Source organism: Babylonia areolata, chromosome 2, assembly GCF_041734735.1.
Source record: "Babylonia areolata isolate BAREFJ2019XMU chromosome 2, ASM4173473v1, whole genome shotgun sequence".
NCBI classification, from domain to species: Eukaryota; Metazoa; Mollusca; class Gastropoda; order Neogastropoda; family Buccinidae; genus Babylonia; species Babylonia areolata.
The window spans coordinates 25,785,233-25,800,232 of NC_134877.1; the positions used below are offsets into that span (position 1 = coordinate 25,785,233).

The 15,000-nt window shown below is 43.9% G+C and overlaps 1 protein-coding gene across 10 annotated transcripts in view; it reads left to right on the forward strand.

Moving 5' to 3' along the window:
• Positions 1-15,000, forward strand: part of LOC143299566 (uncharacterized) — a 142,855-nt gene that overhangs the window by 79,032 nt on the left and 48,823 nt on the right. The window contains exon 5 of one of the 10 annotated variants that reach the window (XM_076612902.1): positions 6,446-9,067. The exons of 8 other annotated variants lie outside the window; for them this stretch is intronic. In XM_076612902.1, coding sequence (XP_076469017.1) covers positions 6,446-6,907 — 462 coding nt within the window. In that variant the 3' untranslated portion in view covers positions 6,908-9,067. Of the gene's footprint in view, positions 1-1,952; positions 4,381-6,445; positions 9,068-15,000 lie in introns of those variants that run through there. One more of the 10 variants, XM_076612894.1, reaches the window with a different exon arrangement.

Genomic DNA, 15,000 nt, shown 5'->3' on the forward strand with positions numbered 1-15,000 from the left:
GATGCAAAACGTTGCCATGGACTGGGTCAAGGTTCCGTTAAAAGCGGGCGCGCAGGAAGAATCGGAGTCCCCCTGCAGGAGAAAGAAGAGCCCCTCCACGTGCGAGGAGTGCGGGCTGACCCTCTGCAGCCGACAGAGCTTAGCCAACCACCGCGCCAAGATCCACGGCCTGCGACAGGTGTTCCAGTGCCACCTGTGCGGGCGGATGTACTCCTCCCAGCGATACCTGGACAACCACATGTCTAATGAGCACAGCGAGAGGCGGCAGTCATCGCAGCCGCAGGTGTGCGGGCACTTGTCTTCTTCGCCGCCGTTCCTGGAGAAACACATGGCCGTGGAACAGGATGAAAAGAACTGAACGTGAAAGGAATTATAAACTGTTGTATTTACAAGACTCAGAGACTCAAGATTGAAAAAAACTCTGTTACTCAAATGTCTCACAGAGATTAGTTTAAGACTCAGAGACTCAAGATTGAAAAAAACTCTGTTACTCAAATGTCTCACAGAGATTAGTTTAAACTGGTAACAGCGCACAGCACCACCAGAGTGTATCGAGGGGAACAGACATGCCTGAATCTTCAGTCTGTAGAGGATGTTGGGAAAAAAAAAAAAAGAAGGAAACCTGAGTCATTTCAGACTGCTGCAGACTTTACGGTGCGAAATAAAGCACACCGTGGAGAAGGGAAAATAAGCTGGTATGCAGCTTGTCTTGTGTTTTGTTGCAGCGTACATGTGTTTGTTGTTTAGTTATTTTAGAGTGCAGCAGTTACACTAAAGCAGTTGACATGAGACTGGCATTTAGTTCGTCTCCCATCTTTATTCTTAACTCTACAGTTTGTGGATGTGCCAAGTACGAAGGAAAATAAAGTGCTGCGCTACATGCTGTGTGAGCAAATCTGTTGGGGACAGTTGGATGCTTGCTGACACAGTTTATCGGTTGATATGTTGGGTTTTTTTGTTTTGTTTTTGTTTTTGTTGTGTTGTTTGGTACATTCAGTCATTTCACACTATACTGCTGATATCCAAAATTTAAAGCCCCATGTTTGAACTGTGATAGATGACTGTATTTAGTCATTCAAGTCATTCATATCTGCAAAGGCTTCTGCTGAAAAAGATGGCTTTATAAATGTGTATCTACACACACACACACACACACACACACACACGCACACACACACACACACACACACCAAAGACTGGATGAAAACGTTTTCAAACAGTTGTCACAGCCTGGATTGTTGTAATTGATGTTTTTCTCAAGCAGGATTAAAAACAACAACAACAAATATAACTGATGAAACACACCAAAAAAGAAGTGATGTGTGCATTGAGTGGACTTACAGATGATTAAGCTGTCATTCTAAGGAGTAGTGATCTTCTTAACCCCTTCCCACCAGGACACTCTTGTGGTCATTAAAAGATAGCAGTCTTCTTAAGGACTAACAAACTTCATTAGGAGCAGCGATCTTTAGGGGTATCTTCTGAAGAAGTAGCTGTCTTCTTCAGGAGTAAGGATCTTCTTTAGGGGTAGCGATCTTCTTCAGGAGTAGCGGTCATCTTTTGGAGTATCCTATGGACTAGTGATCTTCTCAACAAGCACCATCCGTCTTAACAATAGCGATCCTCTGAAGAGCAGGGATCTTAAGTAGTAGCCAACTTCTGAAGGAGTAATGATTTTCTTAAGAGGTAGCGATCTTCTTAAGGAGTAACAATCTTCTTAAGGAGTATCTCATGGAGCAGCGATTTCCTAAAGGAACAGCAGTCTTCTTAACAAATAGCACGGTATCTTCTTAAGGAGTAGCTATCTTCTGAAAGAGTAACGGCCTTCTTAAGGGGTATTGACTTTCTTAAGGAGTAGCGATCGTCTTAATCAAATAGTGATCCTCCTCCTTAAAAGAGTAGGGATGAGGCGACAGACGAGTGACGCTGACCCTGTTTATTGTCCTCCGCAGAGGGGTCCACACAGCATCGTCCGCTCTGGGATGAAGAACTATCCAGCGCCACTACTCCCCCACGCCTCCCCCTCCGCCCCCAAGGACGTGGCCAAGGAAGACCTGCAGCGTCTCTTGCAGCAGAAACTGCCGCTGAGGAAGATAGCCGCCGTGCTGGAGATCTCGCGCCCAACCCTGTACAAGCTGCTGCGCAAGCACGGGCTGGACTCGGCCTTCAAGAACATCACCAACGAGAAGCTGGTGGCCAAGATGCAGGCCATTGTGGCGGAGTGCCCCGAGGCGGGGTCCGACCCCAACATGATGATGGCCCAGCTGAGGCAGCAGGACTTCTTTGTGGGCATGCAGCGCGTGGTGTTCTGTATGCAGAAGTACCTGCTGGGGGGGTGCGGATGATAGCTTGAGGGGTGGAGTTCCAAGAGGATATGGATGATGGTGGTGTGAGGGGCGGAGTTCTAAGAGGATATGGATGATGGTGGTGTGAGGGGTGGAGTTCCAAGAGGATATGGATGACGGTGGTGTGAGGGGCGGAGTTCTAAGAGGATATGGATGATGGTGGTGTGAGGGGCGGAGTTCTAAGAGGATATGGATGATGGTGGTGTGAGGGGTGGAGTTCCAAGAGGTTATGGATGACGGTGGTGTGAGGGGCGGAGTTCTAATAAAAGACTCTTGTTGTCGTGGATGAAGAATAATTGTGTTTGCAGAAGTACCTGCTGGGTGGTATGGATAAATTATGGTGGTGGTGTGACGGGCGCAGTTCTAATAAAAAGTGAAAGACTCTTATTGTTGTGGATGAAGAATCGTCTTTGCAGAAGTACCTGTGGGGGGGTGGGGGTGGGGGGTGGGGGGGTACGGATGATTGGTGGTGTGAGGGGCGGAGTTCTCAAAGACTCTTGTTGTTGTCATGGATCAAGAATCCGTGTTGATGTGAAGAACGAATGCTTAGAAAGAGACTTGGTGATGGTCGTGTTTCTACAGTGTAGATGAACATCAGAAGGACTGATGTGCAAAGTTCACTAAACAGGCCTGCGGGGTGGCTGAAGGTGGAAAGAACTGGTCTCCAAACAGACTTCTTCTTGTGCTTACTCTCACGGTTTGGTTGGAATGTTTGGTGGACTGATACGCAGAGGTTCAGTAAAGAGACCTGTGGAATTGCTGAAGATGTAAAGTACTAGGTTTTGAAAGAGACTTGTCATGCTTTTGCTGTTTTGTTCGAACATTTGATGGACTGATATGCAAACTTGAACAGACAGGGTTTTTTTTTTTTCTCCGGGGAGTCAGGAAGTGGGGGTGAAGGGGGAGGGGAGTAGGGGGTGGTGGAGAATTGGAGAATAATGGAGAGTGCGTAACATGGAACATGGGAACAATGCACAAAGAATGAAGTTCGTTTTGATTGGACTTTTGAGGCAGAGATAATGGTGAGGACAAGAAGGAAATACAAAAATATATCACACATGCAAACTCACTCGTTCATACATGCATGCAGGACTGCTCACATGCTCGCGTGTACACACTTATACACATGCACGTGCATGCACACACACACACCCACACACACACACACACACACTCATTCACTAGACACACATACATATATACACACACTTATGTGTATGTGTGCGAAACATACACACACACACACACACACACACACACACACACACACACACAAGATTGTGCATCCTGTTACATTGCCTTGAACTGAACTGAAATGTACATGGGTGATATTTAAGCACATACATTAAGTACGAACAACCAACGTAAGAAAAAAAACAATAAAAAAAACAACAACATTGTTATGTGATTATTATCATTTTTGTTTTGGCGCTAAAAAAAAGTTTTTTTTTCTTTTTTTTTCTTGTTTTTTTTTTAGCTACAAACGTTTGTGCTTACTTGTGTGAACACTTGCATGGTGATCATGAAGGATACAAAATAAAACACCACGACCACCACCTCAAAACAAGGTGTTGGGGGGAAAAAGTGTTTTTGTTGTTTCCCTGCAGTACCTGTGTTTGTATAATCCCTGAATTTAACTTGTACTGAACTGTCTATCAGTCTATCATCTTTATATAATCCCTCTGTTTACCCACATCTTCAGATGTCTAATCCCTGTATTTACCCACATGTTCAACTGTTTGTCTACTCTATCATCTTTATATAATCCCTCTATTTACCTACATTTTCAGCTGTCTGTCTATCATCTTTCTATAATCCTTCTATTTACCCACATGTTCAACTGTCTATCTGTCTGTCTGTCATCTTTATATGATCCCTCTATTTACCCACATGTTCAACTGTCTATCTGTCATCTTTATATAATCCCTCTATTTACCCACATGTTCAACTGTCTATCTATCATCTTTATATAATCCCTCTATTTACCCACATGTTCAACTGTCTATCTATCATCTTTATATAATCCCTCTATTTACCTACATGTTCACCTATCTATCTGTCTACTCTGTCATCTTTATATGATCCCTCTATTTACCCACATGTTCAACTGTCTATCTATCATCTGCCGTCCTTCTCTTCAACTCTTTTTTTTCTTTCCAGAATAAAACTCCTCCTGTACATGGAGAAGAATACAGGGTTTGTTACTTGTTCTGAGCACTTGTAGCTTTGGTATATATATATATGTATATTTGTGTGTGTGTGTGTGTGTGTTCTCATTTAATGTCAGCTGGGTTTAAGAATGGGACATACCTGTTTACGCTGACCGGCTTATGGTCTTTGTGCCCCTCTCCTTAAATGCAGAAGTTCAGGTCACTTTTCGCTGTGGAAATGTTTTTTTTTTTTTTACATGGTTCTATTTTGCTGCTGATCAAATCAAATTGTTGTGATTAGAGCCTCACCGACGACCACTAAGGCCTTCTTCTTCTTCTTCTTCTGCGTTCGTGGGCTGCAACTCCCACGTTCACTCGTATATATGCGAGTGGGCTTTTACATGTATGACCGTTTTTTTAACCCGCCATGTAGGCAGCCATACTCCGCTTTTGGGGGTGTGTATGCTGGTGTATGTTCTTGTTTCCATAACCCACCGAACACTGACATGGATTACAGGATCTTTAACGTGCGTATTTGATCTTCTGCTTGCGTATACACATGAAGGGGGTTCAGGCACTAGCAGGTCTGCACATATGTTGACCTGGGAGATCATAAAAATCTCCACCCTTTACCCATCAGGTGCCGTCACCGTGATTCAAACCCGGGACCCTCAGATTGAAAGTCCAACTCTTTAACCATTCGGCTATGGCGCCTGTCGACTACTAAGGCCATCTCAAGGCTATCGCCATGTTTAGTATCTACTTTAAGTCAAGGGTAAAGCAACAACAACAACAGTAAAAACCAATCATTGCTTCAGTCTTTTTACTCCAAAAGTTTTTGTTGGCTGATAACCGATGTCTCTGGAATCCAGAGAGGAAAAAAATGCTTGCTGATTGTGATACATTAAAAGAAAGAAGAAGAAGAAAAAAGAAAAGAAAAGAATTTTCTTCCTTCTTTTTTTCCCTTTTCTTCTTCTTCTTTTTCTTCTTTCACAATATATGACAAACAATGCTGAATGATACAGATACAATACATCACATCAAAATAATGCATTAAAAGAAGAAGAAGAAGAAGAAGAAAGGCATATGGCATATATAGCCAGTATGCCTTGTTGATGCATTTCTGTGACAAATGGTGGGACACAGTGTGAGAAATGTCAGACTGATATCAGCCTGTCATAATTTAAAAAAAATTTTTTTTTTTTATTCAGTCTGGTTACATTCTTACACCCCTGAAATTGTCAGCATCAAAGCGAAGCCCTTGACTTTCCATTTTCACCATGTAACAGTCTTTTTTACATAAGTATCAAAAGAATAAGGGATTTTTTTTTAATGTAGAAAATAATGCATTGCTAAGGGATTTTTTAAAATGTAAAATATAGCACATTGCGTCATAAATATGAGTCATGGAGTGAGAGAGAAGAACTTTCTTTGTGAGTTTTTGATTAAACGGATTCTTTTTTTTTTAATTTTTTTTTTAGAGCCATACTTTGCTGATTACAATTTTGAAAACAGGCGTTGAAAAGGCAATAGCTATTATTATATACGTTATAGTTATTTTTAAAGACCTTCTGGTATTCAGAATTTTCATTTTTGTTACGTTTTCTAAGAAGAAAAAAAGAGAAAGCAAGGAGGAAATTTTAAGTCTAAGGACACACTCTTCAAATCGGAAAAAAAAAGAAGAAATTTTACACACAATGGACAACACTAGCGACACAAGAAGACAGGCCCCCCAGAGGAAGGTGTTGGCAGTGAAAAATGGACAGACAGGATTATGAGCATGCCTTGAAGTCCTGCCGAGCCTCTCACCCACCTACCTACCTACCTACCTACCCACCCACCTACCCACCACCACCACCAGCACCCCCCACCTGTTACCACCACCACCACCACCATCACCAGCACCACTACTAGCCGCTGTCTAACAACCAGCTTGTTTGGTTTCTCCAGCACAGGCCACGACCCTCCTTGGACCCGGCCCGACCCCTCATGCCCCCACCACCACCACCACCTCTGCCACCACCACCACCACCACCACCACCACCCGCCACAGGACCCCCCCGGCCCCTGCCGGCCCCTGACCCACTCCACGATCACCACCGCGATCATCACCACCACGATCATCATCACCACGATCTCTCAGCCCAGGAGGACGTCAAGCCGCACAATTTCCTCCACCCCGGCCCCCTGGACCTGGCCAGCAGACAGCCCCCTCATAGTACGGCCTCGAACGTGGTGAATTTTCTCAATGTCAGTGGTGGTGGAGGAGGAGGAGGAGGAGGAGGAGGGGGAGGGGAGGTAATGAGGATGACGGACACGCCCGGCAGTCAGGACCCCATCAAACGTCTGACGGCCATGGTTGACCGACAGATGACCGGCCCTGGCCCCGCTGTCCGCCTGATGGACTGGTGACCGCCTTTACCTTGCCTTGCCGTGCTGCAGGGGACTGTCTCCTTCTCCTCCTCCAGGCCCTGACCAGCATGTTGGGGTTTATGTCTATGTCACCTTCTGAAAATGGAGTATGGCTGCCTATATATGATGGAGTCTCCCGTCGGTCCAACGGATGAGTAGGCAGGCAGGCGTATCTGTCGGTGCGTGTCCTCATATGGGAGAAGAGGCCGATTCTGGATGCGCAACACTTCCCACAGGTGTTGCAAGGGAAAACGTGCCTGACCAACACAGGTGACTTTTTTTTTAGTGAGGAGGAGTTGTGCAGTCCCTTCCCCACTCCAGAGCTCCCCCTGCCCGTTGGTCATCCTCTTCCGCCTTCACAGCCGTTGGGAAAGGTTTCCTCCTCCGCCTGGTCTGTCATTGGGAGACTTCACATGCAGCAGGTATACTAGGTTACATGGCACCAGTAGCAAGGGCTATGCCCCTGACCTGACGGTCATATATGGCAGAGTAAAAATGGTCACACACGTAAAAGCCCGCTCGTGTACGTACGAGTGAACGTGGGAGTTCCAGCCCACGAATGAAGGAGAAGAAGTCTACATCGGGCATCTGCTCTCTCTTTTTTCTTTTTTTTTTTTGAAACAGCAGGTGTGGTGTAGCATTATAAACTGATCAATCTACAGACATTGATACCTCCTGAAAACTGAAACTGAAACTCCTTCTTGTGCTGCAACAACCTCGTGATGAGCAAGTTGGGAGTCAGGTTCGTGGCAAGTGCAGGATGTTTGAATCTGCCAAATATCATTTTATATATATTCTTATAGTGTGGTGGTGTTTTTTTGTTGTTGTTTTTTCTTTACACTTAGTGTTTTTATACTTCTAAGATTTTCTTTTTACCTTATGTAATCTTGTATTATTATTTTTTCTTTAAATAAATTGGGCTTCCATTTGAATACATTAAAAATATATAAATTTCTGTTCCCATTTTCTTTGTTTTCTAATTAGATGATTTTTTTTTTATCTGTCTAAAAAAAAAAGAAAAAAAAAAGAGTTAAACCATAAGCCAAAATGAAAATGATCTCATGAAAGAAAGGGGAATAAGTTGTCTCTGTTGCCGGAGTCTTTTGGGAAAGGACAAAACACAAGGTCACATGGGAACCATTTCCTTTGATTCATCCTCATTCTTGAAAGAGCTTGTGCTTCCATCCATAAAAAAAATTAGGGTTGGTTTTGTTATGAAAAAACAACAACAACAGCAACAACAACAAAAAACCAACAAAAAAACAACAATTCTAAAATGCAGCAATAAAAACGCACAAATTCAGAACAATACAGCAACAGAAAATATCACATCATTCAGTAAAGAAACAAGTAAATGGCAGATTTTTTTTGTTAAATTGACAGTATTAATTAAATCTTGACAGAATAGGCTAAGAACTACTTTAACCCTTTCACCGCCAGTCAGTTTAGAGTACAACATTCCCTTGTGGTATACACACAGAAATGACAGTGGTGAAGAATAGCCGGGGACTTCCCCTGCGATGTATAGAAAATACGGCCTATCCTACCACCGAACATTAAGAGCAGTAGGTTCATGGATAACAGACCAATGAATGGTCACCTTCCAGTGACATGGGTCCTCTACCACGCCTGTGCATAAATGCGAGCTTGGCAGTGAAAGGGTTAAGGCTGCTTTAAATGTTTGTGCCCGTTTCTGTTGATGAATCCTGGTCGTTGCTGATGGAAAGCCTTCAGAGAAATGGTGAAACATTAAATGATATAGACTGCAGGAGAAAGGTGAAGTGATGAACAGTTTACGAACATATCAGTGTCACATCAGGTCCACTCATTATTGATTCTGCAAAAAAAAGAAAGAAAAAAAAAAGGGGGATGGTGTGGGTTGGGGGGCTCAAGTTTCTACATGGAAATACAGTTTGTAAAGACTTTGGGGAAAAAGTGCTTCTTGAATTTGCATGCAAGTAGGGAAAAAAAGTGCTTCTTGGATTTGCATGCAAGTGATGCACGCATGGACACGCACACACACACTCTCTCTCTCTCTCACTCACTCACTATTGATTCTGCAAAAAGAAAAAGAAAGAGGGCTCCAAGTTTCTATGTGGAGAAACAATTTGAAAAGACTTTGGGAAAAAATTGCTCCTTGGATTTGCATGTAAGCGATGCGCACGCGTGCACACACACACACACACACACACACGCACATACACACACACACATACACACACACACATACACACACACACATACACACACACACACACACACACACACACACACACACACACACACACACACACACACACACACACACACACACACAATTTGTATGGTTAGGGTTAATTTTAGGATCACAAGGTGCATGTCTACAGAGGAGAGAAAAGGTTAAAATGTGTTTTGTGACATTGTTTTGTGCTGCTTTTGGTTTGCCTTTTGGTGAGTGGTAGTTGTTTTTATTCACATGAGTTGAGAGTGCTTAAATCAAGTGTGTTTGTGGGTTTTTTGGGGTTTTTTAATGTGTTTGGTTTAGATTTAATGTTTTCACAAAATTGTGTGTGTGTGTGTGTGTGTGCACGCGCGCGTATGTGTGTGCGTGTGTGTGTGTGTGTGTGTGTGTGTGTGCATATTTGCATGTCCATTAGAGAAAGTGTCACAGAGAGAAAGTGTCACAGACAGAGGTGTTAAATGATTCACCTGTCTTTGACCTGGGCAGAGGTCAGCCTAGGTCCTTGGAATTGTTTACCGAACACTGCCATATTTCAGGCACCGGTTGTTTCATTGGCAATACCATTGTTGTATGACAGCCACTTTGTTGTGCGTATTTAAATCATTGTGAATGTCAGTGTCACAAGGTTTTTGTTCAGGATACCAACAGACATTTGTGAAAGGGAGATCACTGGGAGTGGGTGTGGTTTTGTTTTGGAGGTATTGTTATTGTATTGTATTGTACTGTTATCGTATTGTATTGTTATTGTATTGTATTATGTTACTCTTTTTGTCACAACAGATTTCTCTGTGTGAAATTCGGGCTGCCCTTCCCAGGGAGAGCGTGTCGCTACACTGAGAGCACCACCTTTTTTTCTTTTCTTTTTTTTTTCTGCACTTTTTCCTGCCTGCAATTTTATTTATTTTCCTGTCATACGTGGATTTTTCTAAATAATTTTGCCAGGGACAAACCTTTTGTTGCCATGGTTTTTTTTTTTTTTTTTTGTTGTTGTTGTTGTTTTTTTTTGCATGGGCTAAGAGCATGCTGCACACGGGACCTCGGTTTATTTTCTCATCCGAATGACCAGCGTCCAGACCACCACTCAAGGTCTAGTGGAGGGGGAGAAAATAGTGGCAACTAATTGGGATTCAAACCAGTGTGCTCTCCTCTCTCGCTTCCCAGGCGGACACATCACCTGTAAGCCAACACTCCACACACACATATATATATTATATATATACTGTATGTAAGAGCAGAGTAATGAGGCTGCCTCGGCAGAATCAGTTAAGCATTGGACTCCTGATTCAGTGTTCAGCAGTGATGGGAATTTGAGGCCCCCCCCCCACCCCCCACCCATCCCCCCATTTAGGAATGGTGGTGTTGTGTCCTTTGGGAAAGGCTCTTTATTTCGATTTTCCTCCCCCCCCCCCCCCCCCCCCTTTCCCCCCAAAGAAATGATTCAGCGTGTATAGGTTTTAGAGGCGTTTGATTGGCTAAGAGTGGACTGGGCAAGACGGGTCGTCGTTTTCACTGTTAGCCGCACAAAATTTGGCCAAGCAGAGCAAACCGATAGGCCTAGTTTGCATCAGTTTGACATGGTAAGTATATGTATCACCAAACTGGGAGTATAATACAAACTCCTCCTTTTGGGGAAAGTTACAACGACAAGGGAGGATTAAGCCCTGTCTTCCTGTTCAGACCCCCAGGAGCCAGTTGCATTGCTCGGACTGAAGAGCCTAGTATGGTCGTAACCCGCTGCTGACTGTGCATAGTGTGGAAACTGACCAATGGCGTAGTTCGGTCAACGTGGGCATTTAGTCACGTGTAACTGTCAAAAAGTTAGAACCAAGCAATGCAACTGGCTGCAGGACACAGTGACTGATTATGAAGAGGATTAAGCCCTGTCTTCCTGTTCAGACCCGTGGACACAGTGACTGATTATGAAGAGGATTAAGCCCTGTCTCCCTGTTCAGACCCCCAGGTCACAGTGACTGATTATGAAGAGGATTAAGCCCTGTCTTCCTGTTCAGACCCGTGGACACAGTGACAGATTATGAAGAGGATTAAGCCCTGTCTTCCTGTCCAGACCCACAGACACAGTGACAGATTATGAAGAGGATTAAGCCCTGTCTTCCTGTTCAGACCCGTGGACACAGTGACTGATTATGAAGAGGATTAAGCCCTGTCTTCCTGTTCAGACACCGTGACTGATTATGAAGAGGATTAAGCCCTGTCTTCCTGTTCAGACCCCCAGGACACAGTGACTGATTATGAAGAGGATTAAGCCCTGTCTTCCTGTTCAGACACCGTGACTGATTATGAAGAGGATTAAGCCCTGTCTTCCTGTTCAGACACCGTGACTGATTATGACACCGTGACTGATTATGAAGAGGATTAAGCCCTGTCTTCTTGTTCAGACACCGTGACTGATTATGAAGAGGATTAAGCCCTGTCTTCCTGTTCAGACCCGTGGACACAGTGAATGATTATGAATTCACTGCCACTGTGGACATAAAAGGCTGTGAGATCTTTCACCTTTATGATACCAGAAGTTGAGTCACAGTCAAGTCCATAGCTTTGTCTTCCAGAGAGAAACGTGTAGTTCAGCATGTCTGTCATGTCATGTGCCGTTGTTGTTGGATGTAGGCGTGTGTGTATCTGTGCACACACACACACACACACACACACCCATACCCCCACACCCCCACGTCCCTGCTCCCCCCTGCTCCCCACATATTATACATCTATAAAGGATGACATAACGTGTATATGTGTGTAAAACAAGCAGTACCAGTTTCCATGTTTCACAATGACGATTGTATGATTGTTGAGTCGTGTTCGTTTTGACACTAACAAGAGTTTGTTAGTTTGTTACACAGTGTTAGTTACATTTGGTGCTTAACGACAACTCCTGCCTAAAGTGGTATGAGTGACACGCGACAGCCATCCCAGGAAAGTTTTGGGAGAGGGATGGGGAGATAGGGGTGGGGAGAGGGGGTGGGGTGGGAATGGGGGGCTGGGGGGGGGGGTGGAGGCTGTCTCACACTGCACAGACACACAGGAACAACAACAGACTGACTGGCATGAAATAAGTCCAGCTTCTTTGTCGGGCGTATTGATTCAAACTTAGGACTACAAGTTTAGCGCTCAACCGACACGAGCCATCGGGGCAGCTTCTAGGAGGGAGTGGTCTTTCAGATGATGATGATGGAGTCTCCCGTCGGACCGACGGATGAGTAGGCAGGCAGGCTTACCTGTCGGTGTGTGTCCTCATATGGGAGAAGAGGACCGATTCTGGATGCGCAGCACTTCCCACAGGTGTTGCAAGGGAAACTGTCTCCCAGACGTTGAGCCCTGCTTCCTTCGCTCACGCTTCTCCTTAATGGTCAGCCTTCTCTTGTTTTCAAATGTCATTATGCCACTAGAGCACAGCATCTTCCAGATGTTGATAGTGCCCAGGTAAAAAAAACGTGACTTAGTGTTGTCTGAAGTCATGTCACTGTCCCAAATGTTGACAGTGGTTCTGTGTGGGACAAGAAAACTAGACCATAGCTTCACATTGGAAGGGACCTGACAACAAAATTTTTTTTGCGTTATATTGCGTGCACATCTTCATTATCAGGCAACATTTGATTCTACTTTTCAGCAAAGACCTATCATGCAAAAGTTTGTACTTAACGGATTTAAAAAAATTTTTTTTTAACAGATTTACTTATTTTCTTTGGATACACAGCTGATGGAGCTGGAGAAATCTGGTGGTCAGTTCTGTATGGTTCCCCAATGACTTTTCTCAGGGTTATGGGAGAAGAAGAAGAAGAAGGATTTTTTTTACCTTTTTTTTTTAAGCTCCCAGCAGTTGTACTCTCAGTCAGACAGTGGCTCTAAATACACAGACATTTTCACAGGATTGGTACAATCAGCTTTGAGAGATTCAAAGCATCGTTCAAGGTCAGAAATGGTTGAGTCACCTTCACTGCAGTGTGGATGGTTTTTAGCTGCGGCGAATGTTCGGTCCCTAATCCCATGCTGATCCGCTGGATCTTTTATAAAATGAGAAGAACAGTGCATGGATTTCTGTCTGTTGCAGTGAAAAACCGGGGTATGTCTCATGTTGTTGAAATCATATGCATCTGTTTGTGTGCTTGCTAAAGCAGATTGGTCTCTGTCCGTTTGTTCGTCAGTCAGTCTGCTGTGTTGTCATGCTCTGCCACTGTCAGACATATGTTCATCTCTCTTCGTCTGTGTGTGTGTGTGTGTGTGTGTGCGTGTGTGCTTGCTTGCGTGCGTGCGTGCGTGCGCGCGCACGTGAGAGAGAGAGAGAGAGAGAGAGAGAGAAACCTGCAAAACCCATTCAATCTGAACAAGACAGTATAAGCATTTCAGTTTCCATGCACTGTTTTGTAGCTGTTTTGGTACTTGGTACTTACCTGTTGTGTATATATATATATCATTGTTTCTCCAGAATGTAGCATGATTATTTCATGCTCTGTTGATGTGCATTGCATCAGTATCATTGGTCTGGAATTCAGTGATATTTTTGAAATAAAAAATGTTCCCTTAAAAATATGCGTCAGAGTTGTTGAATGTTGCATCACTGGTTAATTGCGTTTGGATGTGTGCACAAGGGTGTGCAGTTGTGTGTGTGTGTATGTGTGTGTGTGTGTGTGTGTGTGTTTGTGTGTGGTCCCTAATGGTCTGGGTTCTTCTTTATTGTCTGTTTACCACAAGGTGATTTTGACATTCACACATTCCTTCATTTCATTCACACACACACAACATGCATACATGCACGCACACACGCATGCCCACTCTCTGTCTCTCTCCAACTCTCTCTCTCTCTCTTTCTCTCTGTGTACGTGTGTGTGTGTGTGTGTGTGTGTGTCTGTCTGTCTCTCAATGTGTGTGGAGAGAGGTTGACATTTAGGTTGGGAGGGTGTGTGTGTGTGGGGGTGGGGGGTGGTTGAGAGAAAACAAAAGCCAGTGGTGGATTAGCAGATGTGGGGAAGAATGATAATAAGAATTATTATATTTATATAGCGCTGAATCTTGTGCAGAGACAAATCAAAGTGCTTTTGCACCAGTCATTCACACGCATGCATAACTCTAAAACTGGAAAAACTGAAGACCAGGAAGAGGCAGGGAAGGGAGGCTATTTTGGGAAGAGGTGGGTTTTAAGACCAGACTTGAAAGAGCTGAGTGTGGAGACCTGACAAAGAGAAAGAGGAAGTTCATTCCAAATGCCAGGTCCAGAGACAGAGAAAGAATGGCAGCCAACAGTCGAGTGTTTGAATCTGGGTGTGCGTAAGCAGAGTGGATCCAAAGCCGATTGTAGAGAGCGAGATGGAGTGTAGAGGTGAAGGCAGCCGCAGAAATAGGAAGGGGCAGATTTGTGAATACATTTACAACATAGAGTGCTGATCTTGTACTTTATTCTGTGTGAGACAAATGAGCATTTGAAAAGAAAAATTCTGTCTCATCTCCCTTGCTAATTGTTACCACAGTACCTCCACAAATGCAAGTACCAGAATGATGCAAGTTCGGTAACAATGAAACAATGCCTTCAAAACAGGTGATACAATGACATACATTTGTATTTGTATTTGTATTTCTTTTTATGACAACAGAGTTCTCTGTGTGAAATTCGGGTTGCTCTCCCCAGCGCCACCCATTTTAAAAATATTTTTTCCTTCATGCAGTTTTATTTGTTTTTCCTATCGCAGTGGATTTTTCTACAGAATTTTGCCAGGAGCTACCCTTTTGTTGCAGTGGGTTCTTTTACATACGCTAAGTGCATGCTGCACATGGGACCTCGGTTTATCATCTCATTCGAATGACTAGCATCCAGACCACCACTCAAGGTCTAGTGGCGGGGGAGAAAATATCAGCGGCTGAG